The sequence below is a fragment of the Sphaeramia orbicularis genome, unplaced genomic scaffold (genome assembly GCF_902148855.1).
Source record: "Sphaeramia orbicularis unplaced genomic scaffold, fSphaOr1.1, whole genome shotgun sequence".
Classification (NCBI taxonomy): Eukaryota; Metazoa; Chordata; class Actinopteri; order Kurtiformes; family Apogonidae; genus Sphaeramia; species Sphaeramia orbicularis.
This window is the reverse complement of record NW_021941582.1, coordinates 137,114-164,756: the sequence shown is the minus strand read 5'-3', so window position 1 is coordinate 164,756 and position 27,643 is coordinate 137,114. Positions and strand designations below refer to the sequence as shown.

Here is a 27,643-nt window from a genome sequence, read left to right as displayed (position 1 = left end):
AACATCCATTTTTTTGTTTTGTTTTTTCTTGTTCACGTGACTCTAATTGTGCATTGCACTTTTGCACGATGTACCAATTACGCTACGCCCGAAAAAACCACCTCTTCGAGAGTTTTAGCAAAATTGACATTTTTCTATTAGGCAAATTTTTATGCTAACATTAAATTTGCGCATTTTGAGGATCACATGAAAAGTGAGTAATGTTTCTTTCACAGAAACTTTCAGGAAAAGTGACAGAAAATAGTGAATGTGTTATGTAATATTTATGTGAGCTGTGACGTCGGATGGAAAAAAGAAACGACTCGGAGCATGTTTATTTTCCCGCCGGGTTCAGGAAACAGGAAGCAAGTGCTCGTGGGAAATGAAAGTCAAACACAAAATCATGGAGTGTTATTTGTGTCACACACTGTTATTGTTTAACCCTTAAAAACCCAGTGTTACGTTAAAGTCAGTTCATGAAGGACGTTTTCTCTATTTTTAACTAATTTATCAACATTTATTCTTTATTAAATGCATTAATACTTTATCCAATCATCCGTTTCGTGTTGACGCTGCCCGTTTTAACGACTCGCCACGAAACAGGAAGAGGTCATAACTACATTTTACTTCATCCGATCATTCCCAGATTTTTTTTTTTTTTTTTTTTTTTTCAGAATTCCAGATTCAAGGTTCTAATAGTTTTAGATTTTTCATTCTAGTTTAGTTTTATTTAGTTTGGACTTTTTTTCTCTAATTCAGTTCATTTTAATTCGTTTTTACAGCAGGTTTGATAGTTTTTGTTAGTTTTTCTTTTTTTTTTTCTAAATGTTCAGTTGTAGTTCAGTTGTAGTTTAGTTGTAGTTCAGTTGTAGTTCAGTTGTAGTTTAGTTGTAGTTCAGTTGTAGTTTAGTTTAGTTGTAGTTCAGTTGTAGTTCAGTTGTAGTTCAGTTGTAGTTTAGTTGTAGTTCAGTTGTAGTTTAGTTGTAGTTCAGTTGTAGTTCAGTTGTAGTTTAGTTGTAGTTCAGTTGTAGTTTAGTTTAGTTGTAGTTCAGTTGTAGTTCAGTTGTAGTTCAGTTGTAGTTTAGTTGTAGTTCAGTTGTAGTTCAGTTGTAATTTAGTTGTAGTTCAGTTGTAGTTCAGTTGTAGTTTAGTTGTAGTTTAGTTGTAGTTCAGTTGTAGTTCAGTTGTAGTTTAGTTGTAGTTCAGTTGTAGTTCAGTTGTAATTTAGTTGTAGTTCAGTTGTAGTTCAGTTGTAGTTTAGTTGTAGTTCAGTTGTAGTTCAGTTGTAATTTAGTTGTAGTTCAGTTGTAGTTCAGTTGTAGTTCAGTTGTAGTTTAGTTGTAGTTCAGTTGTAGTTCAGTTGTAGTTCAGTTGTAGTTTAGTTGTAGTTCAGTTGTAGTTCAGTTGTAATTTAGTTGTAGTTCAGTTGTAGTTCAGTTGTAGTTCAGTTGTAGTTCAGTTGTAGTTCAGTTGTAGTTCAGTGGTCTCTTTTCTCTTCTTCTCTGTCGTCGTATTCAAATAAATCCCAGACAGGACTCTGCTGCTCTTTCCCAACTTTAGTCTCCATGTTTCCAGGTAGAGTTCGGACCAGAAGACGACTAAACGACACGTCACGACAAGTGACAGACTGTTAAATATCATATGGTGCTGCTAGCTAAAATTGCTAGAGTGAAATAAATTGCTTTCGTATTAATCCGACATTGACAAAGACGCAAACAAAGGGAATTTTATCCATAATTTTTATCCGTTTTAGTTAGTTTTGTAAACACACAGTACAGTTTCAGTTATCGTTTTTTTCTTTTAATAATAGTTTTTATTTATTTCAGTTAACAAAAATGTTTTTACAATTCTAGTTTTCGTCATTTTGTTAGTTTTTGTTAATGATAATAGCCTTGTTCCAGAGTTGATCCGAACACGTCTACACATCTGTATTAAACCTTAAATTTACTCAAATATTGTTTCAGTCTGGACTTTAAACACAGATTTGAGGGAAAATAGAATGAAACCAATACAGAACCAACCAGTGACGCCTGGTCCGAGCGGTTTTGGGTTTACGTGAACTATCCACTATCACGCTAGCTGCTAACCCTAACCACTGATTGCGCAAACTGCTAATTCTTAATCGCGCTAAGCACTAACTGCTAACCCTAAACACTAACCCTAACTGCCAACCGCGCTAGCCACCAACCCTAACCGCTAATTTCGGTAATTGCTATTTGTTAATCGTGCTAACCACTAACCCTTAACCCAAACACTAACCCTAACCACTAATCGTGCTAGCTGCTAACCCTACCTGCTAATTATGTTAACCGTTAATCGCTCTAACCCCTAACCCTAAACTTAACCCTAACCGCTAATCGCAGTGTATTTTACGTGGCATTAACATACACGTGGACAGCTTATAACATGAACAGATAATACGCCAATTAAAAGTGGTGTGTTATCTGTTACGCAATTCACAATATCACGTTTTTTCAAATCCGACCCAGGTCACTTTCATATGTTGATCCTAAATCCGATACGTATCCGATATTTTTGCAATGCGACTTCAGTCTGAACGGCCAGGTCACGTTTATCTGACCTTTACTTCATTAAAATCCGACATTATGTGTTGTGTTGTGTTTCTGCGACACTTCTGAAATATGAACCAATCAGTGAAGGCCGGTCTGAAGTGGTTTTGGGTTTCAGTGAACTTTTATTGGGTTTGAGTGTTTGCAGGTTCAATCACATCTGGCTCAAGGGCAGTCGGTTGAATCCTGGTGGAATTCGGACCTTTTTGGTGAGCTGGAATCCAGAGCGGACGTGGTCTAGGTCTGAAAAACTGAGCGTAAAACCAGTGGGAACCCCTGGGACCGGACCGGATCCAGGTCCATGTTCCTTGAACCGGACCAGATCCAGGTCCATGTTCCTTGAACCGGACCAGATCCAGGTCCATGTTCCTTGGACCGGACCGGACCGGACCGGATCCAGGTCCATGTTCCTTCAGCTGCTGAGCAGAACGATGATGTAGATGAGCAGCAGACAGATGAGGATGAGCGTGAAGTTGACGAACAGCTCCTGCAGGTTCCTCTTGGCCTGAGGGTTGACTTCGATCTGAGACGCACGGCGGATGGCCGACTTAGTCATGTGTTGGACACGCTCCATGGAGACGGAGGAGGAGGAGGAGGAGCAGGTGGACCCCGGACTGGACTGGACTGGACTGGACTGGACTGGGTGGATGCAGATCTTCAGTCCAGATTAGACGACACCAACAGTCCTCTGGGTGTTCTACTGAAAAAAGAAAAGAACATTAGGAAAAAAAAAAGAAACAGAAAAAAAGAACAGTGTTTTAGGTCCAGATGGATGGATGGTTAATGAATAGAATACAGTAGATAATAATAATAATAATAATAATAATAATAATAATAATAATAATAATAATAGAATACAAGAGCAAACATAATAAACAACAAAAACACTATCAGAGTGCAGACCTCCACCATGACAGATCTGCCCCCCCCCCCCCCCCCCCCAATTACCACCAAAATTTACTCATTTCTTCCTTGTGCCAGTTTCAACATTTCCTGAAAATTTCCTGAAAATCTGTCCAGAACTTTTTGAGTTATCTTGCTAACAAACAAACAAACAAACACACAAAGCAAAGTGATCACAATAACTCCTAGTGGAGGTAATTAGAACTGCAGTAATAAAGTATAATGAACTATATATATCTATATCTATATTGTTGATAAGACTCAGACTCGGAGGCACCGACTGAAGAGAGAGAGAGTCCCAGTGATGTCACCACGGACATGTGTTTAATGAAGAACTGACACTCAACACACATTCTGTACATTCTATACATTCTATACCTTTGTTTGGGTAATAGTAGTTCTGTTTGGTAATATTTGTTTTGTTAGTATACTAGTACTTTGTAATATTTGTTTTGTTAGTATACTAGTACTTTGTAATATTTGTTTTGTTAGTATACCAGTACTTTGTAATATTTGTTTTGTTAGTATACTAGTACTTTGTAATATTTGTTTTGTTAGTATACTAGTACTTTGTAATATTTGTTTTGTTAGTATACTAGTACTTTGTAATACTTGTTTTGTTAGTATACCAGTACTTTGTAATATTTGTTTTGTTAGTATACTAGTACTTTGTAATATTTGTTTTGTTAGTATACTAGTACTTTGTAATATTTGTTTTGTTAGTATACTAGTACTTTGTAATATTTGTTTTGTTAGTATACTAGTACTTTGTAATACTTGTTTTGTTAGTATACTAGTACTTTGTAATATTTGTTTTGTTAGTATACTAGTACTTTGTAATACTTGTTTTGTTAGTATACTAGTACTTTATAATACTTGTTTTGTTAGTATACCAGTACTTTGTAATATTTGTTTTGTTAGTATACTAGTACTTTGTAATATTTGTTTTGTTAGTATACTAGTACTTTGTAATATTTGTTTTGTTAGTATACTAGTACTTTGTAATACTTGTTTTGTTAGTATACCAGTACTTTGTAATATTTGTTTTGTTAGTATACTAGTACTTTGTAATATTTGTTTTGTTAGTATACTAGTACTTTGTAATATTTGTTTTGTTAGTATACTAGTACTTTGTAATACTTGTTTTGTTAGTATACTAGTACTTTGTAATATTTGTTTTGTTAGTATACTAGTACTTTGTAATACTTGTTTTGTTAGTATACTAGTACTTTATAATACTTGTTTTGTTAGTATACCAGTACTTTGTAATATTTGTTTTGTTAGTATACTAGTACTTTGTAATATTTGTTTTGTTAGTATACTAGTACTTTGTAATATTTGTTTTGTTAGTATACTAGTACTTTGTAATACTTGTTTTGTTAGTATACTAGTACTTTGTAATATTTGTTTTGTTAGTATACTAGTACTTTGTAATACTTGTTTTGTTAGTATACTAGTACTTTGTAATACTTGTTTTGTTAGTATACTAGTACTTTGTAATATTTGTTTTGTTAGTATACCAGTACTTTGTAATATTTGTTTTGTTAGTATACTAGTACTTTGTAATATTTGTTTTGTTAGTATACCAGTACTTTGTAATATTTGTTTTGTTAGTATACTAGTACTTTGTAATATTTGTTTTGTTAGTATACTAGTACTTTGTAATATTTGTTTTGTTAGTATACCAGTACTTTGTAATATTTGTTTTGTTAGTATACTAGTACTTTGTAATATTTGTTTTGTTAGTATACCAGTACTTTGTAATATTTGTTTTGTTAGTATACTAGTACTTTGTAATATTTGTTTTGTTAGTATACTAGTACTTTGTAATACTTGTTTTGTTAGTATACTAGTACTTTGTAATATTTGTTTTGTTAGTATACTAGTACTTTGTAATACTTGTTTTGTTAGTATACTAGTACTTTGTAATACTTGTTTTGTTAGTATACTAGTACTTTGTAATATTTGTTTTGTTAGTATACTAGTACTTTGTAATATTTGTTTTGTTAGTATACTAGTACTTTGTAATACTTGTTTTGTTAGTATACTAGTACTTTGTAATATTTGTTTTGTTAGTATACTAGTACTTTGTAATATTTGTTTTGTTAGTATACTAGTACTTTGTAATACTTGTTTTGTTAGTATACTAGTACTTTGTAATACTTGTATTGTTAGTATACTAGTACTTTGTAATATTTGTTTTGTTAGTATACTAGTACTTTGTAATACTTGTTTTGTTAGTATACTAGTACTTTGTAATATTTGTTTTGTTAGTATACTAGTACTTTGTAATACTTGTTTTGTTAGTATACTAGTACTTTGTAATATTTGTTTTGTTAGTATACTAGTACTTTGTAATACTTGTTTTGTTAGTATACTAGTACTTTGTAATACTTGTTTTGTTAGTATACTAGTACTTTGTAATATTTGTTTTGTTAGTATACTAGTACTTTGTAATACTTGTTTTGTTAGTATACTAGTACTTTGTAATACTTGTTTTGTTAGTATACTAGTACTTTGTAATATTTGTTTTGTTAGTATACTAGTACTTTGTAATATTTGTTTTGTTAGTATACTAGTACTTTGTAATACTTGTTTTGTTAGTATACTAGTACTTTGTAATATTTGTTTTGTTAGTATACTAGTACTTTGTAATATTTGTTTTGTTAGTATACTAGTACTTTGTAATACTTGTTTTGTTAGTATACTAGTACTTTGTAATACTTGTATTGTTAGTATACTAGTACTTTGTAATATTTGTTTTGTTAGTATACTAGTACTTTGTAATACTTGTTTTGTTAGTATACTAGTACTTTGTAATATTTGTTTTGTTAGTATACTAGTACTTTGTAATATTTGTTTTGTTAGTATACTAGTACTTTGTAATATTTGTTTTGTTAGTATACTAGTACTTTGTAATACTTGTTTTGTTAGTATACTAGTACTTTGTAATATTTGTTTTGTTAGTATACTAGTACTTTGTAATACTTGTTTTGTTAGTATACTAGTACTTTGTAATACTTGTTTTGTTAGTACCACAGAATGTGTGTTTTATTTTTTATGTTCCTTCCACCTGTTCCTTCCTTCCTTTCTCTTCTTTCCTGTTCCTTCCTTCCTTTCTCTTCTTTCCTGTTCCTTCCTTCCTTCCTCTTCTTTCCTGTTCCTTCCTTCCTTCCTCTTCTTTCCTGTTCCTTCCTTCCTTTCTCTTCTTTCCTGTTCCTTCCTTCCTTCCTTCCTTTCTCTTCTTTCCTGTTCCTTCCTTCCTTTCTCTTCTTTCCTGTTCCTTCCTTCCTTCCTCTTCTTTCCTGTTCCTTCCTTCCTTTCTCTTCTTTCCTGTTCCTTCCTTCCTTCCTTCCTTCCTTCCTTTCTCTTCTTTCCTGTTCCTTCCTTCCTTCCTCTTCTTTCCTGTTCCTTCCTTCCTTTCTCTTCTTTCATGTTCCTTCCTTCCTTCCTCTTCTTTCCTGTTCCTTCCTTCCTTTCTCTTCTTTCCTGTTCCTTCCTTCCTTCCTCTTCTTTCCTGTTCCTTCCTCTTCCTTCCTCTTCTTTCCTGTTCCTTCCTTCCTTTCTCTTCTTTCCTGTTCCTTCCTTCCTTTCTCTTCTTTCCTGTTCCTTCCTTCCTTCCTTCCTTCCTCTTCTTTCCTGTTCCTTCCTTCCTTTCTCTTCTTTCCTGTTCCTTCCTTCCTTCCTCTTCTTTCCTGTTCCTTCCTTTCTCTTCTTTCCTGTTCCTTCCTTCCTTTCTCTTCTTTCCTGTTCCTTCCTTCCTTCCTCTTCTTTCCTGTTCCTTCCTTTCTCTTCTTTCCTGTTCCTTCCTTTCTCTTCTTTCCTTTTCCTTCCTTCCTTCCTCTTCTTTCCTGTTCCTTCCTTCCTTCCTCTTCTTTCCTGTTCTTCCTTCCTTTCTCTTCTTTCCTGTTCCTTCCTTCCTTCCTCTTCTTTCCTGTTCCTTCCTTCCTTCCTCTTCTTTCATGTTCCTTCCTTCCTTTCTCTTCTTTCCTGTTCCTTCCTTCCTTTCTCTTCTTTCCTGTTCCTTCCTTCCTTTCTCTTCTTTCCTGTTCCTTCCTTCCTTTCTCTTCTTTCCTGTTCCTTCCTTCCTTCCTCTTCTTTCCTGTTCCTTCCTTCCTTCCTTTCTCTTCTTTCCTTCCTTCCTCTTCTTTCCTGTTCCTTCCTTCCTTTCTCTTCTTTCCTGTTCCTTCCTTCCTTTCTCTTCTTTCCTGTTCCTTCCTTCCTTCTCTCTTTCCTGCCTTCCTTCTTCTTTCCTGTTCCTTCCTTCCTTCCTCTTCTTTCATGTTCCTTCCTTCCTTTCTCTTCTTTCCTGTTCCTTCCTTCCTTTCTCTTCTTTCCTGTTCCTTCCTTCCTTCCTCTTCTTTCCTGTTCCTTCCTTTCTCTTCTTTCCTGTTCCTTCCTTCCTTTCTCTTCTTTCCTGTTCCTTCCTTCCTTCCTCTTCTTTCCTGTCCCTTCCTTTCTCTTCTTTCCTGTTCCTTCCTTCCTTCCTTCCTCTTCTTTCCTGTTCCTTCCTTTCTCTTCTTTCCTGTTCCTTCCTTCCTTCCTTCCTTCCTTCCTCTTCTTTCCTGTTCCTTCCTTCCTTTCTCTTCTTTCCTGTTCCTTCCTTCCTTCCTCTTCTTTCCTGTCCCTTCCTTTCTCTTCTTTCCTGTTCCTTCCTTCCTTCCTTCCTCTTCTTTCCTGTTCCTTCCTTTCTCTTCTTTCCTGTTCCTTCCTTCCTTCCTTCCTTCCTTCCTCTTCTTTCCTGTTCCTTCCTTCCTCTTCTTTCCTGTTCCTTCCTTTCTCTTCTTTCCTGTTCCTTCCTTTCTCTTCTTTCCTGTTCCTTCCTTTCTCTTCTTTCCTGTTCCTTCCTTCCTCTTCTTTCCTGTTCCTTCCTTCCTCTTCTTTCCTGTTCCTTCCTTTCTCTTCTTTCCTGTTCCTTCCTTCCTTCCTTCCTTCCTTCCTTCCTTCCTCTTCTTTCCTGTTCCTTCCTTCCTCTTCTTTCCTGTTCCTTCCTTTCTCTTCTTTCCTGTTCCTTCCTTCCTTCCTTCCTCTTCTTTCCTGTTCCTTCCTTTCTCTTCTTTCCTGTTCCTTCCTTCCTTCCTTCCTCTTCTTTCCTGTTCCTTCCTTCTTCTTTCTTCTGTATTTGTTGTGTCAGTGTTGAACCCTCTGTCTGTACATTTGGTCTTTTCTCTTCTGTACAAACAGTTCTGTGCCTCATAAATGTTGTTTTTTTTCCTCTAAATCTGCCGTTTGTTTCTTTGTTTGGGTTTCTTTAACTGAACTCAGTCCAGATAACAGGTCGCAGCAGCAGCGTGGTGGTTCTTTCCAACACTTTCCTTCCTTTTATGGCCCTTTCAACAGGTCTATTTTTAACTCTTTATTCCAACTCCCCTCCTGTTAATCTGTGCTGTTATTACTCCACATGTTCACACGTTCACTCATGTCCACAGCTGAGTCTGTGAACAGGAGGTTATCAGCAGGGACTGAACTCAACCCTTCCATCCACTGTAAAAAATACTGAACGCACTCATGTCGCAGCTGAAATCACCTGTAAAACCTACGACAGTTTACATATAAGGAGACACTTCTGTGTTTGTGTCGCATTCTGGCCTCGGTGCATTTATTTACACCAGGGGTATCAAACATGGGGCCCAAACACAGGCCAAATGTGGCCCACCAAAGGGTCCAATCTGGCCCCATGGGATACATTTACAAAGTCAAAAATTCCACAGTCTTCAACTGAATTAAGCAAAAAAAAAAAAAAAAAAAAAAAAAAGAGCTTGAATAAAGGAAATTAAAAAATGATATATATCAAATTATATATATATATATATATATATATATATATATATATATATATATATATATATATATATATATGTGTGTGTGTGTATATATATTTATATTTATATTTATATTTATATATATATATATATATATATATATATATGTTCAAATAAGTAAAAAATAAAATAAAAATGTAGAATTAAGCCAAAAACAAAAAACTTAAATTAACATCTTCATTTTTTTTTTTTCTTGCAAAAAATAGCATTAAATTATGAAAATATTTACATTTACAAACTATCCTGTATCCTGTGTTCCAATCTGGTCTGTGGGATGTTTTTGCACTGTTGAAAATTCCACAGTTTTGAATTGAACTAAGCAAAAAAACAAAAAAATTGAGCTTGAATTACGGAAAAAATGTCAAATTTAAAAAAATAAAATAAAATAAATAAATACATAAAAATCTTAAATTTCGCAAAAAATCATGAATTAAGCAAGAAATCTTGAATTAAGCAAGAAATTGTGAATTAACAACTTCACATTTTTTTTCATTTTTTTCTTTGTTGTAGTGCAAAAAAATTACATTAAATTACAAAAATATTTACATTTACAAACTATCCTGTATCATGTGTTCCTATCTGGCCTGTGGGATGTTTTTGCACTGTCAAAAATTCCAGTTTTGAATTGAACTAAGCAAAAAATTAAAAATTAAAAATGAGCTTGAATTAAGCAAAAATGTTGAATTAAGAAAAAAAATCTTCAATTAAGTAAAAAAAAAAAATCTTCAATTAAGCAAAAAAAAATCTTGAATTAAGCAAAAAAAACCCTGAAATTTAGCACAAAAAAAATTTGAATTTAGCAAAAAATGTTAAATTTAGCAAAAAATCTTGAATTAAGAAAATAAATCTTAAATCTTAATATTTGTTCAAAATTCATGTGTCTTGTATTCCTGAATATTTTCAATAAAGTTGAGAAAAAAAACAAAAAAACAACAGGAGTAGACGTCAGCAGTTGTGGATGAAACAACAGCAGGTGATTCAGCTTCAGACCAGACAGCAGACCCAGAACACGGGTCATGGTGTGGTCCACATAGGCAGTCGACTCAGGTGCCAACCGCAGGAGGAGGAGCCACCGATAGGCAACAAAATACAACAAAATACAATAAAATACAATAAAATACAATAGTAATAATAATCACAATTATAATAAATAAAGAAACACTAGTACTGATAATGTGATCATTTCTCATTAACCGTCTGAAAAACAAAGAAATGAAAAAACAAAACAACCCCCCCCCCCCCCCTGTTATTTCTCAGGTGGACTCTCCCACACCTGGAGCTCACTGCACATGTGTGAGTGACAGACAGAGACAGGGCGGAGCTAAAGGACAGCAGCAGACAGACAGGTGTGGACCTGAACATCCAGGTAGAAGATGGAGAATTTAACACCATGAGAGGGCCTCTGAAGGACTGAACTGCACAGTTTAGAAGAGGGGAGAAGAAAAGTAATCCAATTGCACAGCTATGGAACCTTTTATAAGGTTAAAAAACTGTTTGATGGTACTAGCTACAGCTAGCTGAACTGAAATGAAGCACAGTTAGCTAATAATGGAACTGGAGATGTGAAGGTGTGTGTGTTTACTGATGAGGAACTGGGTTGAACTGACCCTTTGCACGGTTACGTCACGCTCTGTTCGCACCATGACGGACCGCTAACCGGCTAATGTCGAATTTGATTAGACGCTAGCTAGGTGGAGCTGATATTACAGATAGAACAGGCTCTGTTTGGGTCCATTAGCATTAGCTCCACCAAATGCTAGCTCGGTGTTAGCCTGGGTTAACCACTCTGATCCCCTCTGTTCCAGTGTGTGTCAGAAGTAGCCTTTAACATTAGCTCTGTTGTAGCGGCTGCCTTTGGACCCGCTACACCATGGTATTTATGACACCAGAGCTTTCCAAACTTTTTTTTACTCCTGACCACATTTTAACATCACAAATTTCAGGCGACCCCAGACATTCAAAACGAAGACATTTTGTTTTGCTAAAATTAATTTGGTTTTGATCGTGTAATAGTTTGCTATAGTATGTTGCAAATAAACGTTAATTTTAGGCAACATTTAGACTATATAATGTAATTTTTTATTTGTAAGTTTTAATTTTTTATATAAATTATTATAAATTTCAGGCAATCCCAGACATTCAAAATGGAGACTTTGTTTTGCTAAAATTAATTTGGTTTTGATCGTGTAATAGTTTGCTATAGTATGTTGCAAATAAACGTTAATTTTAGGCAACACAGCATGATGGGGGAAACATGTTAAAAACATACACAGCTAGCTAGCTGGTAGCCATAATCCGTCGCTCATTCATTTGTTTGTTGTGTCTTTTTTGCCGTCCACCGTGGCGCTGCACCCCTAGTCACATGATAACTATGATGTTGGTGCCACTTTTAACTGGCGTGTTATCGGCACGCATTTCATGACATCATGTTGGTTTGAACAGCACGAATCCGATTTTTTCAAATCCGACCCAGGCCACTTTCATATGTGGTCCCACAACTAATGATGTAAGAATGGATGGATTAATTGGTTGGTTGGTTTATTGGTTGGTTGACTGACTGATATTCTTTTCATTTAGCATTCCGTCCAGTGATGAAAATGACAGATTTTACACACACACACACACACACACACACACACACACACACACACACACACATATATATATATATATATATATATATATATATATATATATATATATATATATATGTATAAAATCTCATCAGTCATGTTCTTTGATTGTAAATGTTGTTTCTTAACAGTTCTCATCCGGTCTGGTCCGTTTCCTGTGGTGTTAGTTTTGGTTGCCGTGGGAGACCACATACACAACAAATACACAACAGTTTATTCTGAACAACACACACGTCAGTTCAGCTCCTGTTTAACATGTGAAAGGACAAACCCTACATACACACCTTTAATGTGGTGGTCAGTAACATGTGTAATCCAGTATAATCCAGTCTACAGCCCCGCCCACAGTGAAAACACCACAACACTCAGACTGGAGCAGATGGAACATGAGTCCAACTCAAACATCTACAAACACTGAAACCACCAGGGACACGTTAACGGCATGAGAACTTTTATTTTGGCGGGGTGACAAACCACAGATGATGACCTTTATTAAAAACAAACACACACACCAGGGACTAAACTAAATTATTATTATTATTATTATTATTATTATTATTATTATTATTATTATTATTATTTTCTCATTTTGATAGCTATTTAATATATATAATTGAAAAAATAACAACAACCAGTGTTTCCATCCACTGTCACTGATCCAACTCCATGGGTTTATTGTTTTTCTTTAGTTTTATAATTTTTTGGCTTATTTTATTATTTTTTTATTTTTTGCTTATTTTTCTGTTAATATGTTATTCATTTTTATTGTATTCTTTGGCTTTTTTGTTCATTTTTTCACAAATTTAATTCTTTTTCACTTAATTCTATTCATGTTATTATTATTATTATTATTATTATTATTATTATTAAGTAAAAAAAACAAAATAAGACGCAAAATGAAAGAAACTGAAGAAAAATAATAAAACCCAGACTAACGCCCCTTAAACGCAGCATTACACATACTGACACCCCTTAAACGCAGCATTACACATACTGACACCCCTTAAACGCGGCATTACACACACTGACGCCCCTTGAACGCAGCGTTACACAGACTAACGCCCCTTGAACACAGCGTTACACAGACTAACGCTCCTTGAACGCAGCGTTACAGACTAACACCCCTTGAACGCAGCGTTACACAGACTAACACACCCCTTGAACGCAGCGTTACACAGACTAACGCCCCTTGAACGCAGCGTTACACAGACTAACGCGCCTTGAACGCAGCGTTACACAGACTAACGCCCCTTGAACGCAGCGTTACACAGACTAACGCCCCTTAAATGCAGCGTTACACAGACTAACGCCCCTTGAACGCAGCGTTACACAGACTAACACACCCCTTGAACGCAGCGTTACACAGACTAACACACCCCTTAAACGCAGCGTTACAGACTAACACCCCTTGAACGCAGCGTTACAGACTAACGCCCCTTGAACGCAGCGTTACAGACTAACGCCCCTTGAACGCAGCGTTACACAGACTAACACACCCCTTGAACGCAGCGTTACACAGACTAACACACCCCTTGAACGCAGCGTTACACAGACTAACGCCCCTTAAACGCAGCGTTACAGACTAACACCCCTTGAACGCAGCGTTACAGACTAACACCCCTTGAACGCAGCGTTACAGACTAACGCCCCTTGAACGCAGCGTTACACAGACTATGATTTGGAGCTTTGGTTCTTGGTGTTTACCCATGAGCGCCTCTGTTTACGTGGGTCTGAGTGTTCCGGCTCCAGTCCAGGTCCGGTCTGTTTAACGGACCCGGTTCTACTTCTGTAAATACAGCTGTTGTTGGAGCTGAGCGTCTCCAGTGTGACTTCCACCAAACAGCCCAGAAATATCTCACTGTGCTCCAGTTTGTTTAGAAGGATTAGCTCTTATTTTTTGTTTATGTGTAAAGTTTACCACTTACTTAACCCTGAAGTGGGTCTGGTCTGGTCCTGAACCCAGACCAGTTCAGAACCACTGGACTAAATAAGACCTCTATGATCCAAATAAAAAAGTAAATCCCAGTTTTAAAGTAGAAAATGAGGCTTAAATCAAGAAAACAGAATGTTGTCCTTATTATACAGAAGAGGATTAAGGCCACTGGAAAAACAAATGAATACAAAATTAAGGTCCAATATACTTTCATTATTATTATTATTATTATTATTATTATTATTATTATTATTATTATTATTATTATTATTATTATTAGGAGAAAAAAGTCAGAATTCTGAGGAAAAAGTCAGAAACTCTGAGATTAAAGTCAGAATTCAGACTTTTTTGCTCAGAATCCTGACTTTAATCTCAAAACAATAATAAAAAGAAAAATATTTACAAGTCAGAATTCCGAGATGATGATGATAATAATAATAATAATAATAATAATAATAATAATAATAATAATAATAATAATAATAATAATAAATATATTCAACCTGTTTGTGTTTTTTTTTCCAGTGCTCCTAATCTTCTTCCGTCCGCTGTCTCTGCTTTGAGATAACGACACAGAGGCTGACAGTGGTGCATTATGGGAGATGCCTGTCATTCCACAGGTGTGTGTGTGTGTGTGTGTGTGTGTGTGTGTGTGTGTGTGTGTGTGTGTGTGTGTGTGTTTTGAACAGATGGAGGTTTTCACATCAGCTGACACATGAGCAGATGATCCACACCCAGTTTAGCATCTATTTATTTATTTATTTAGTTATTTATTTATGTATGTATTTGTGTATTTCTGTACTTAGAGCTGGTCTGTGTCAGTCTGCAGTCAGGATTTTGGACTGATTCTTCAGTTCAGTCTGATGTTCTGTTTGAGTGACGTTAAAAAAAAGAAAATACTGGTGAGATTTTACAGGATTAGGAAGAGATGGAGTCTGAAATATTCAAACAATAGAAGTACGAGGTTGTGAGAAGATAAGGCATCAAAGTAAAAAAAAAAAATCATTAAGTCTTAAACCTTTTTTCTAAATTTATTTGTTTATTTATTTATTTTGGTGCTTTTTACATTGAAATCACTAGTTTAGTTCCAGAATATGGAAGCCCATTTCTGCCATGTTTACACAAATAAAGAGTCTTAATATTTCTCAAATGTCGACATTTTGACTTAACGTTAAAATAATTACTAATTAGATTTGTTTTAAAAAATTACATCATATCTAAAAACTGTTGTGATGCTAAGTCACTAAAACTAACAAATACATTTATTTTATTTTTCGCAAGTGTTTTTTTTTTTCTACTTTTTCTTAAATTGGGGTGTAAAAATAACAAATACATTTCTTTTCTTTTCCCCTAGTCGTTCTTTTTTCCTACTTCTACAAAAATTGGGGTGTAAATATAAAGAATTTTTTTTTTTCCCAAGACATTCTTTTTTTTCTACTTTTTCTAAAATTGGGGTGTAAAAATAAATAGTTTTTTTTGTTTGTTTATTTGTTTTTTCCCAAGTCATTCTTTATTTATCTATTTATTTTTCTACTTTTTCTAAAATTGGGGCGTCGAACTCATGTTAGTTCAGGGACCAGTATGACCTGAATAACAGAATAATATATAAAAATATATCAATTCCAAACTTTTTATTTCCAACTTTTAGGCACAACAGTTGTTCTTTTTTCTATTATTTGATTTTTAATTTTTGTATTGTGTTTTTTTCTTCCCTATGTTTTGTATTATGTTTGTGTCTGAAATAAACTAAACTTCTATATTTTTGAGTGAAAAAAGTACAGTTACATGATAAAAATGTTTACAGCTACAAACTATTCTTTTAAAAAAAGTGAATAACATGAACAACCATGAAAAAAATGAATTTATTAACAAAAATAGGTACAATTTTAACAGTATTCTGCCTCCGCTTCAAAGTGAATGTACAAATACACAGAATACTGGTTAAAATTACATTTAATTCTCTTCAGACATTTCATGTTGTTCATATTTGTTCAGGTTTTTCACATTTTTGGTGAAAGGGTAGTTTGTAAATGTAAACATGTTTATATATTTTAATTTTTTTTACTCTAAATTTGTTATTATTTACAGGTTATTATGATAGTATTTTACTGATCTGATCCAAACTCTGAATTTGACTCCTGAACTAAAATGACTTTTTATTATCTTAAGTGATTTTTTTTTTTTTTTTTTTCATTTACAAATTCATCCTGTTTGACATCTGTGCTTTATAGGTCACTCATTGAAATACTCTGAAATTCAACATTTAAACCTTAGTCTGTTATTTACAGAAGAGGATTAGGGCCACTGGGGAAAAAATTAAATTAAGGTCCAATATATATTATTATTATTATTGTTATGAGAAAAAGTCAGAATTCAGACTTTTTTTCTCTGAATTCTGACTTTAATCTCAGAGCCATAATAAAAAAAAAGTATGTGAAACAGTTAGAATTCTGAGATTAAAATCAGAATTTTGACTTTTTCTCAGAATAATTAAAAAAATATATATATATTAAATCTTTTTTTTTTTTTTTTTTCCCCCAGTGGCCCTAATCCTCTTCCGTAGTTATTGGAGGACAGAACATGACTTTATTACTCTTGTACAATTTTTCAATTTTTTTATTGTTATGGAAAAAAATCAAGGTCAATCAAGTTACCATATTCGGTTCCTTGACCAAAAGTGGCTAAAAATAAATACATAAATAAATAATCTAAGAAGTATTTATTAAAAATGTAAGAAAAACATGTCAGGTGAAAAGAACATCACTTTTACTTTTTTTACTTTTTGTTTTTTTTACTTTACTTTTTTTTCGACGTTTTTTTATCCATCCGTCGTGTAATAAATAAATTCAGCCCTAATATTAAACCGAGGGCTGTTTTTTTTTTTCTTCATGCTGACTTCTGACTCCCTTTCAGACACAACAGTTGTTCCTTTTTCTCTATTTTTCTATCATTCTGTTTTTTATATTTATTTTGTTTTATTTTTCCCCTCGCTGTTGTTGTTTTATGTTAGCGTCTGAACTAAACCAAACTACAGTAAACTTCAGTTTGGTTTAGTTCAGCGTCTATAAATACCAGTTTGTCCCAGTGGGATCCTGGTCCAGTTTCCATTCGTCCCAGTGGTGACTGAATGTGGATAATGTGTCCGATCATAAAACTGTCTGAACTGAGGACGAGGATCTGACGCCGAACTTTACTGTTTCTGAACCGACTGGACTCAGCGACAGAACATGGAAGTGTGTGTTTGATGATGAAGATGATGATGATGATGATGATGATGATGCTGGTCTTACCTTTCAGATGAGAACAGATCCAGTCAGAGTCGGAGTTGGAGAAATGTCAGATATGCAACGGCATCTGAGTCTGAGAGCTCGACAGAAGACAGAGGTAGGAGGGAGAGAGGGAGGGAGGGGGAGGGGGGAGGGGGGGAGGGGCCGGACCAGAGCTGTAGATGCCAGGGTTTCATCAGGTCAAATGAATTCCACAGACTTCAGCATCTGGAGCAGAACTGGACCTTCTATAGAAACTGACAAAAGAAAGGTTTAGATCTGGAAAAGGAAACGAAAGCAAGAACGGATCAAAGAAATCTGTGGGTCATTAGTTTGTTTTCATATTTAATTCAGAATTAACAACTGGAAAACGAAAAAATGGCTGATGATTTCATTATTCATGTACAAATCTAAACAAATAAAGAAATAAAAATGAAAACGAAATTGAGCTAAGATCGATTAAATCAATTTTGTTTTTTACCCAGCCCTTCTTTCTTTATTTCTTTCTTTCTTTCTTTCTTTCTTTCTTTCTTTCTTTCTTTCTTTCTTGGCAGTTCAGTCGTTCAGGTGTAAATCTATGACTCAATAACTTGTGGGTCCTCTTCGCTGACAGACTGTAGAACACAACACCAGCTCAAACTGATCAGTTGGATCTGAGAAACTGGAGCCAACACAGAGGAGGGTTAAGGGATGGATGGGACTGTGGTGAACCCACGACATTATGGTCCTGGTCCAGGTCCTGGTCCAGGTCCTGGTCCTGGTCCTGGTCTGCTGCAGATGGTGTGCAGTAGTTCATCCTGTGGATTATCCTGGTCCTCATCCCTCTATTGTCTTCCTGATCCTGGTTCTGCTCAACAGCTGATCAGGACTGGAAATAGACTGTGTGGCCCTGAACGCACCACAGACCAGCCTGGGAACTGGTGAGTCTGGGAACTGAGCCTGGGGGATGGGGACTGGGGGATGGGGACTGGGGGATGGGGACTGGGGACTGAGCCTGGGGGATGGGGACTGGGGACTGAGCATGGGGGATGGGGACTGGGGACTGAGCATGGGGGATGGGGACTGGGGACTGAGCCTGGGGGATGGGGACTGGGGACTGAGCCTGGGGGATGGGGACTGGGGACTGAGCATGGGGGATGGGGACTGGGGACTGAGCCTGGGGGATGGGGACTGGGGACTGAGCCTGGGGGATGGGGACTGGGGACTGAGCCTGGGGGATGGGGACTGGGGACTGAGCATGGGGGATGGGGACTGAGCATGGGGGATGGGGACTGGGGACTGAGCCTGGGGGATGGGGACTGAGCCTGGGGGATGGGGACTGGGGACTGAGCCTGGGGGATGGGGACTGGGGACTGAGCATGGGGGATGGGGACTGGGGACTGAGCATGGGGGATGGGGACTGGGGACTGAGCATGGGGATGGGGGCTGGGGACTGAGCCTGGGGGATGGGGACTGGGGACTGAGCATGGGGGATGGGGACTGGGGACTGAGCATGGGGGATGGGGACTGGGGACTGAGCATGGGGGATGGGGACTGAGCATGGGGGATGGGGACTGGGGACTGAGCCTGGGGGATGGGGACTGTGGTGGATCTGCACTGACACAACCATGACTTTACTGGGGACATGTGGAGTCCTGACGGGGTCACTGTAGTCCTTGTAGTCCCTGTAGTCCCTGTAGTCCCTTTAGTGGGGTTTGGTCCATGAGAAGCAAATTAATGATTATCTTATCTGATCTTATCTGATCTTTTAAATTTCCTTCACTTTTCTCTTTCTTTTTTTTTTTATAATTTTTTCTTATCTCATCTATCTTAGCTTCTCTTAACTTTTCTTGTTTTGTTTTGCTTTCTTTCCTTTCTTTTCTTTTCTTTTCTTTTCTTTTCTTTTCTTTTCTTTTCTTTCCTTTCCTTTTCTTCTTTTCTTTTCTTTTCTTTTCTTACAGTAAATCCTTCCTGCCTGTGTCCATCAGATGGTTTAATTCCACATGATTAGAATTACACACAACAATAAATTAACCAAGATTAGGTAAACAAAGAAAAAAAAAGACACAAAATAAAAAAAAACAAAAAAAAAACAGACAAATTAACCAATTAAAAATAAACAAAAATAAATAATAAATCAACAAAATAATCAGTAACATGAACAGAATTGAAGTCAAACTACTAAACCCATAACTCTTCCACTGGTTGTATTGTCCAAAGTGTCCCAGTACTTCTGTCCACATCTCGTCTGTTGGGTTAAATCTCTTAAATCTCAGTCATGTAGTGGTTGTCGGTTCAATTCCATTTCTGTGTCATGGTCAGCATCTGTCACTGGACTGGAATCAAAACAGACAGAAGGAGTAAAAATAACCCCACCACCCTAACCCAGAAAACCTCACATCTATCTGCCTTAACCCTTTATCAGCCAAGTGTCTATATTTGGTCATTTCCTCCCACATTAAATCTGGTCCAATCCTGTTCCTCCTGTTGGTTCCACTGGTTCAGACACATTTTATAAACATGTGGAAGCTGTAAATAGGCAAGAGTAGTGGTTTATTATTATTATTATTATTATTATTATTATTATTATTATTATTATTATTATTATTATTATTATTATTATCTTGAAATTCTGACTTTAATCTTGGAATTCTGACTTTTTTCTCAGAATTCTGATTGTTTAAAATATATTATTTTTGTTCTGAGATTAAAATCAGGATTCTGAGCAAAAAAGTCTGAATTCTGACTTTAATCTCAGAATTCTGACTTTTTTTTCTCCTAATAATAATAATAATGAAAATATATGGAACCATTTTTTATTATTTATTTATTCATTCATTCATTCATTCATTCATTCCAGTGGCCCTTATCCTCTTCCACACAATAAGGACAACATTCTATTTGTGTGATTTAAGCCCTATTTTCTACTTTAAAACTTATTTGCCTTTTCTTTCATTTGGAGACTAGAGGTCTGATTTAGTCCAGTGATTCTGAACTTGTATTATCATTATTATTATCATTATCATTATTATTATCATTATCATTATTATTATTATTATTATTATTATTATTATTATTATTATTATTATTATTATTATTATTATTATTATTAAGGGTTCATTTCCCAGTTCTTGGGTTTCTTCAGTATCACTGGACTAACGTTCATGTTCATCTGAACTGTAGGTCTGTGCATTTTGAACTGCACCAAACTGAAAAGCACAGATGACAGTGAATGCACCAAACTGAAAAGCACAGATGACAGTGAATGCACCAAACTGAAAAACACAGATGACAGTGAATGCACCAAACTGAAAAGCACAGATGACAGTGAATGCACCAAACTGAAAAGCACAGATGACAGTGAATGCACCAAACTGAAAAGCACAGATGACAGTGAATGCACCAAACTGAAAAACACAGATGACAGTGAATGCACCAAACTGAAAAGCACAGATGACAGTGAATGCACCAAACTGAAAAACACAGATGACAGTGAATGCACCAAACTGAAAAGCACAGGTGACAGTGAATGCACCAAAGTGAAAAGCACAGATGACAGTGAATGCACCAAACTGAAAAGCACAGGTGACAGTGAATGCACCAAAGTGAAAAGCACAGATGACAGTGAATGCACCATTCAAGCCCACACCCAGTCCTTCAGTCGTTGTTAAGGTGGTCTCCATCCTGTGCTGCAGTGGTCCTCCTTATCTGCACACACTCCTTCTGTTATTCCAGCTGAACGTCATGTTCCAACACATACTTCTGCTGCAGTTTGGCTTTTTTTGATGTGCAGAGGAGCTGCAGCCTTACATGGACACAGAGAAGAAGAAGAATCTGACCTACAAGTGAAAACACACAAACAAGCAGAGAGAGAGCCAGACAAAAAACACACACACACACAGAAAACACAGACACACAGAAAACACACACACACAGAAAACACACACACACACAGAAAACACAGACACACAGAAAACACAGACACACAGAAAACACACACACACACACACACACACACAGAAAACACAGACACACACACACACACACACACACACACACACAGAAAACACAGACACACAGAAAACACACACACACACACACACACACACACACAGAAAACACAGACACACACACACACAGAAACACAGTCACACAGAAAACACAGACACACAGAAAACACACACACACACACACACACACAGAAAACACAGACACACACACACACACACACACACACACACAGAAACACAGTCACACAGAAAACACACACACACACAGAAAAAACACACACACACACACACACACACACACACACACAGAAATACAGTCACACAGAAAACACACACACACACACACACACACACACACACACAGAAAACACACACACACACACACACACACACACACAGAAACACAGTCACACAGAAAACACACACACACACACAGAAACACAGTCACACAGAAAACACACACACACACACACAAAGAGAGAAACACACTCACACAGAAACACACACACACACACACACACAGAAACACACACACACACACACACACACACACACAGAAACACACACAGAAACACACACACACACACACACACACACACACAGAAACACACACAGAAACACACACACACACACACACACACACACACACACACACACACACACACACACACACACACACACAGTCACTAATACTGGTGGGAGGTTCACAAACAGATTCCAAAAAAGAACTGATTCATTTAAGTGACTCACCAACACAACTGAATCAGCAGCACTTATATTAAATACTGTCTGTTGTCACATACAGGTCGTCTCCATGGCAACGTCTCTGATTGTACAACTGAGTAGAGCTTCTAATGCTCTCATCTTCTCATCCTCTCATCTTCTCATCCCCTCATCTTCTCATCCTGTCATCTTTTCACCTTCTCATCCTCTCGTCCAGTCATCTTCTCATCCTTTCACTGTTTTTCAAGTAATTTTTCCTCATTTTCTCTTCTCTCTACATAGATTTATTCACTTTTACGTCATAGTTCATGGTTTATTGCTTCATTTTTTCGATATTTTTCAGGTATTTTTCTCATTTTATTTTCACTTTAATGTGATTTATTCACTTTTACATCATAGTTCATGGTTTATTGCTTCATTTTTTCCACATTTTTCAGGTATTTTTCTCATTTTCTTTTCACTTTAATGTGATTTATTCACTTTTACATCATAGTTCATGGTTTATTGCTTCATTTTTTTCCACATTTTTCAGGTATTTTTCTCATTTTCTTTTCACTTTAATGTGATTTATTCACTTTTACATCATAGTTCATGGTTTATTGCTTCATTTTTTCCACATTTTTCAGGTATTTTTCTCATTTTCTTTTCACTTTAATGTGATTTATTCACTTTTACATCATAGTTCATGGTTTATTGCTTCATTTTTTCCACATTTTTCAGGTATTTTTCTCATTTTCTTTTCACTTTAATGTGATTTATTCACTTTTACATCATAGTTGATGGTTTATTGCTTCATTTTTTCCACATTTTTCAGGTATTTTTCTCATTTTCTTTTAACTTTAATGTGATTTATTCACTTTTACATCATAGTTCATGGTTTATTGCTTCATTTTTTCCATATTTTTGACATATTGGGGGGTGGGGGTGTGAAGTCTCCCCCCTCAGATCAGCTGTTTCCTCTGGCAGTCCTCCTGCTTCTGTGGGCTTCTTCTCCCACATTCTGCTTCAGCCTCTGTTCTCCACATTTAGACTGAAACAGCAGGAGCTTCCACACAGGACTGTTTAAGAGAGCACGGATGGAAACATGGCGGCTTAGGATACTGTCCTACTGTACTACTTCACTACTGTCCTACTGTACTACTGTCCTACTGTACTACTGTCCTACTGTCCTACTGTACTACTGTACTACTGTACTACTGTCCTACTGTACTACTGTCCTACTGCACTACTGTCCTACTGTCCTACTGTCCTACTGTCCTACTGTACTACTGTCCTACTGTCCTACTGTACTACTGTACTACTGTACTACTGCACTACTGTACTACTGTACTACTGTCCTACTGCACTACTGTACTACTGTCCTACTGTACTACTGCACTACTGTACTACTGTACTACTGCACTACTCTACTACTTTACTACTGTACTACTGTACTACTGTAGTACTGCACTACTGTACTTCTGTACTACTGCACTACTGTACTACTGTACTACTGTACTACTGCACTACTGTCCTACTGCACTACTGTACTACTGTACTACTGTACTACTGTACTACTGTCCTACTGTACTACTGCACTACTGTACTACTGTACTACTGTACTACTGCACTACTGTACTAATGTCCTACTGCACTACTGTACTACTGCACTACTGTCCTACTGTCCTACTGTCCTACTGTACTACTGCACTACTCTACCACTGCACTACTGCACTACTGTACTACTGCACTACTGTCCTACTGTCCTACTGTCCTACTGTACTACGGCACTACTGTACTACTGTACTACTGTCCTACTGTCCTACTGTCCTACTGTACTACTGTACTACTGTCCTACTGTACTACTGTACTACTGTACTACTGTACTACTGTACTACTGTACTACTGTCCTACTGCACTACTGTACTACTGTCCTACTGTACTACTGCACTACTGTACTACTGTACTACTGCACTACTCTACTACTTTACTACTGTACTACTGTACTACTGTAGTACTGCACTACTGTACTTCTGTACTACTGCACTACTGTACTACTGTACTACTGTCCTACTGCACTACTGTACTACTGTACTACTGTCCTACTGTACTACTGCACTACTGTACTACTGTACTACTGTACTACTGTACTACTGCACTACTGTACTACTGTCCTACTGTACTACTGCACTACTCTACTACTGCACTACTGCACTACTGTACTACTGTACTACTGCACTACTGTACTACTGTCCTACTGTACTACTGCACTACTGTACTACTGTACTACTGCACTACTGTCCTACTGTACTACTGCACTACTCTACTACTGCACTACTGTCCTACTGTACTACTGTACTACTGCACTACTGTACTACTGTACTACTGTCCTACTGTACTACTGTACTACTGCACTACTGTACTACTGCACTACTGTACTACTGTACTACTGTCCTACTGCACTACTGCACTACTGTACTACTGCACTACTGTACTACTGTACTACTGTCCTACTGCACTACTGTACTACTGTCCTACTGTACTACTGCACTACTCTACTACTGTACTACTGTCCTACTGCACTACTGCACTACTGTACTACTGTACTACTGCACTACTCTACTACTTTACTACTGTACTACTGTACTACTGTAGTACTGCACTACTGTACTTCTGTACTACTGCACTACTGTACTACTGTACTACTGTACTACTGCACTACTGTCCTACTGCACTACTGTACTACTGTACTACTGTACTACTGTACTACTGTCCTACTGTACTACTGCACTACTGTACTACTGTACTACTGTACTACTGCACTACTGTACTACTGCACTACTGTACTACTGTCCTACTGCACTACTGTACTACTGCACTACTGTCCTACTGTCCTACTCTACTACTGCACTACTGCACTACTGTACTACTGCACTACTGTCCTACTGTCCTACTGTACTACTGCACTACTGTACTACTGTACTACTGTCCTACTGTCCTACTGTACTACTGTACTACTGTACTACTGCACTACTGTACTACTGTACTACTGTCCTACTGCACTACTGTCCTACTGTCCTACTGTACTACTGCACTACTGTACTACTGTACTACTGCACTACTGTAGTACTGCACTACTGTACTTCTGTACTACTGCACTACTGTACTACTGTACTACTGTAGTACTGTAGTACTGCACTACTGTACTTCTGTACTACTGCACTACTTTACTACTGTACTACTGTACTACTGTAGTACTGCACTACTGTACTTCTGTACTACTGCACTACTGTACTACTGTACTACTGTACTACTGCACTACTGTCCTACTGCACTACTGTACTACTGTACTACTGTACTACTGTCCTACTGTACTACTGCACTACTGTACTACTGTACTACTGTACTACTGTACTACTGCACTACTGTACTACTGCACTACTGTACTACTGTCCTACTGCACTACTGTACTACTGCACTACTGTCCTACTGTCCTACTGTCCTACTGTCCTACTGTACTACTGCACTACTCTACTACTGCACTATTGCACTACTGTACTACTGTACTACTGCACTACTGTACTACTGTACTACTGCACTACTGTCCTACTGTCCTACTGTACTACTGTACTACTGCACTACTCTACTACTGCACTACTGTCCTACTGTACTACTGTACTACTGTACTACTGCACTACTGTACTACTGCACTACTGTACTACTGCACTACTGTACTACTGTACTACTGTCCTACTGCACTACTGTACTACTGTCCTACTGTACTACTGCACTACTGTACTACTGTACTACTGCACTACTGTCCTACTGTACTACTGTACTACTGCACTACTGCACTACTGTACTACTGTACTACTGTCCTACTGTACTACTGTACTACTGCACTACTGCACTACTGTACTACTGTACTACTGTACTACTGCACTACTGTACTACTGTCCTACTGTCCTACTGTACTACTGTCCTACTGTCCTACTGTCCTACTGTACTACTGCACTACTGTCCTACTGTCCTACTGTACTACTGTACTACTGTCCTACTGCACTACTGCACTACTGTACTACTGCACTACTGTACTACTGTACTACTGTCCTACTGCACTACTGTACTACTGTCCTACTGTACTACTGCACTACTCTACTACTGTACTACTGTCCTACTGCACTACTGCACTACTGTACTACTGTACTACTGCACTACTCTACTACTTTACTACTGTACTACTGTACTACTGTAGTACTGCACTACTGTACTTCTGTACTACTGCACTACTGTACTACTGTACTACTGTACTACTGCACTACTGTCCTACTGCACTACTGTACTACTGTACTACTGTACTACTGTACTACTGTCCTACTGTACTACTGCACTACTGTACTACTGTACTACTGTACTACTGCACTACTGTACTACTGCACTACTGTACTACTGTCCTACTGCACTACTGTACTACTGCACTACTGTCCTACTGTCCTACTGTCCTACTCTACTACTGCACTACTGCACTACTGTACTACTGCACTACTGTCCTACTGTCCTACTGTACTACTGCACTACTGTACTACTGTACTACTGTCCTACTGTCCTACTGTACTACTGTACTACTGTCCTACTGTACTACTGTACTACTGTACTACTGTACTACTGCACTACTGTACTACTGTACTACTGTCCTACTGCACTACTGTACTACTGTCCTACTGTACTACTGCACTACTGTACTACTGTACTACTGCACTACTGTAGTACTGCACTACTGTACTTCTGTACTACTGCACTACTGTACTACTGTACTACTGTAGTACTGTAGTACTGCACTACTGTACTTCTGTACTACTGCACTACTTTACTACTGTACTACTGTACTACTGTAGTACTGCACTACTGTACTTCTGTACTACTGCACTACTGTACTACTGTACTACTGTACTACTGCACTACTGTCCTACTGCACTACTGTACTACTGTACTACTGTACTACTGTCCTACTGTACTACTGCACTACTCTACTACTGCACTACTGCACTACTGTACTACTGCACTACTGTACTACTGTCCTACTGCACTACTGTACTAATGTACTACTGCACTACTGTCCTACTGTCCTACTGTCCTACTGTACTACTGCACTACTCTACTACTGCACTACTGTCCTACTGTACTACTGTACTACTGTCCTACTGCACTACTGTCCTACTGTCCTACTGTCCTACTGTACTACTGTACTACTGTCCTACTGTACTACTTTACTACTGTACTACTGCACTACTGTCCTACTGTACTACTGTCCTACTGTCCTACTGTACTACTGAACTACTGTACTACTGTACTACTGTACTACTGTCCTACTGCACTACTGTACTACTATCCTACTGTCCTACTGTCCTACTGTACTACTGTCCTACTGTCCTACTGTACTACTGTCCTATTGTACTACTTTACTACTGCACTTATGCACTACTGCACTACTGTCCTACTGTCCTACTGTACTACTGTCCTACTGCACTACTGTACTACTTTACTACTGTACTACTGCACTACTGTCCTACTGTCCTACTGTACTACTGCACTACTGCACTACTGTACTACTGTACTACTGTCCTACTGTACTACTGCACTACTGCACTACTGTCCTACTGTCCTACTGTCCTACTGTCCTACTATCCTACTGTCCTACTGTCCTACTGCACTACTGTCATACTGTACTACTGTCCTATTGTACTACTGTACTACTGCACTACTGCACTACTGTACTACTGTCCTACTGTACTACTGTGCTACTGCACTACTGTCCTACTGCACTACTGTACTACTGTCCTACTGTA

The 27,643-nt window shown here is 37.3% G+C and overlaps 1 protein-coding gene across 4 annotated transcripts; it reads right to left on the bottom strand.

The window, feature by feature from the left end:
* Positions 1-1,745: 1,745 nt before the first annotated feature.
* On the bottom strand, positions 1,746-17,242 carry pln2 (phospholamban 2). 4 transcript variants are annotated; one of them, XM_030130007.1, is made up of 3 exons: positions 17,131-17,242; positions 2,915-3,249; positions 1,746-2,883 (listed from the first exon to the last, which is right to left on the bottom strand). In XM_030130007.1, the coding sequence occupies exon 2, from the start codon at positions 3,121-3,123 to the stop codon at positions 2,962-2,964; it is 162 nt and encodes a 53-aa protein (XP_029985867.1). In that variant the 5' UTR covers positions 3,124-3,249; positions 17,131-17,242; the 3' UTR covers positions 1,746-2,883; positions 2,915-2,961. The 4 variants fall into 4 exon arrangements, with proteins under 4 accessions (XP_029985867.1, XP_029985868.1, XP_029985865.1 ...); XM_030130008.1 differs by having other exon boundaries at positions 1,746-2,825; positions 2,931-3,249; XM_030130005.1 differs by having other exon boundaries at positions 1,746-3,249.
* Positions 17,243-27,643: the final 10,401 nt, after the last annotated feature.

What these genes read in the sequence shown, in the direction of transcription:
- pln2 (XM_030130005.1), bottom strand. Translation starts at nt 3,123, where the DNA reads ATGGAGCGTGTCCAACACATGACTAAGTCGGCCATCCGCCGTGCGTCT.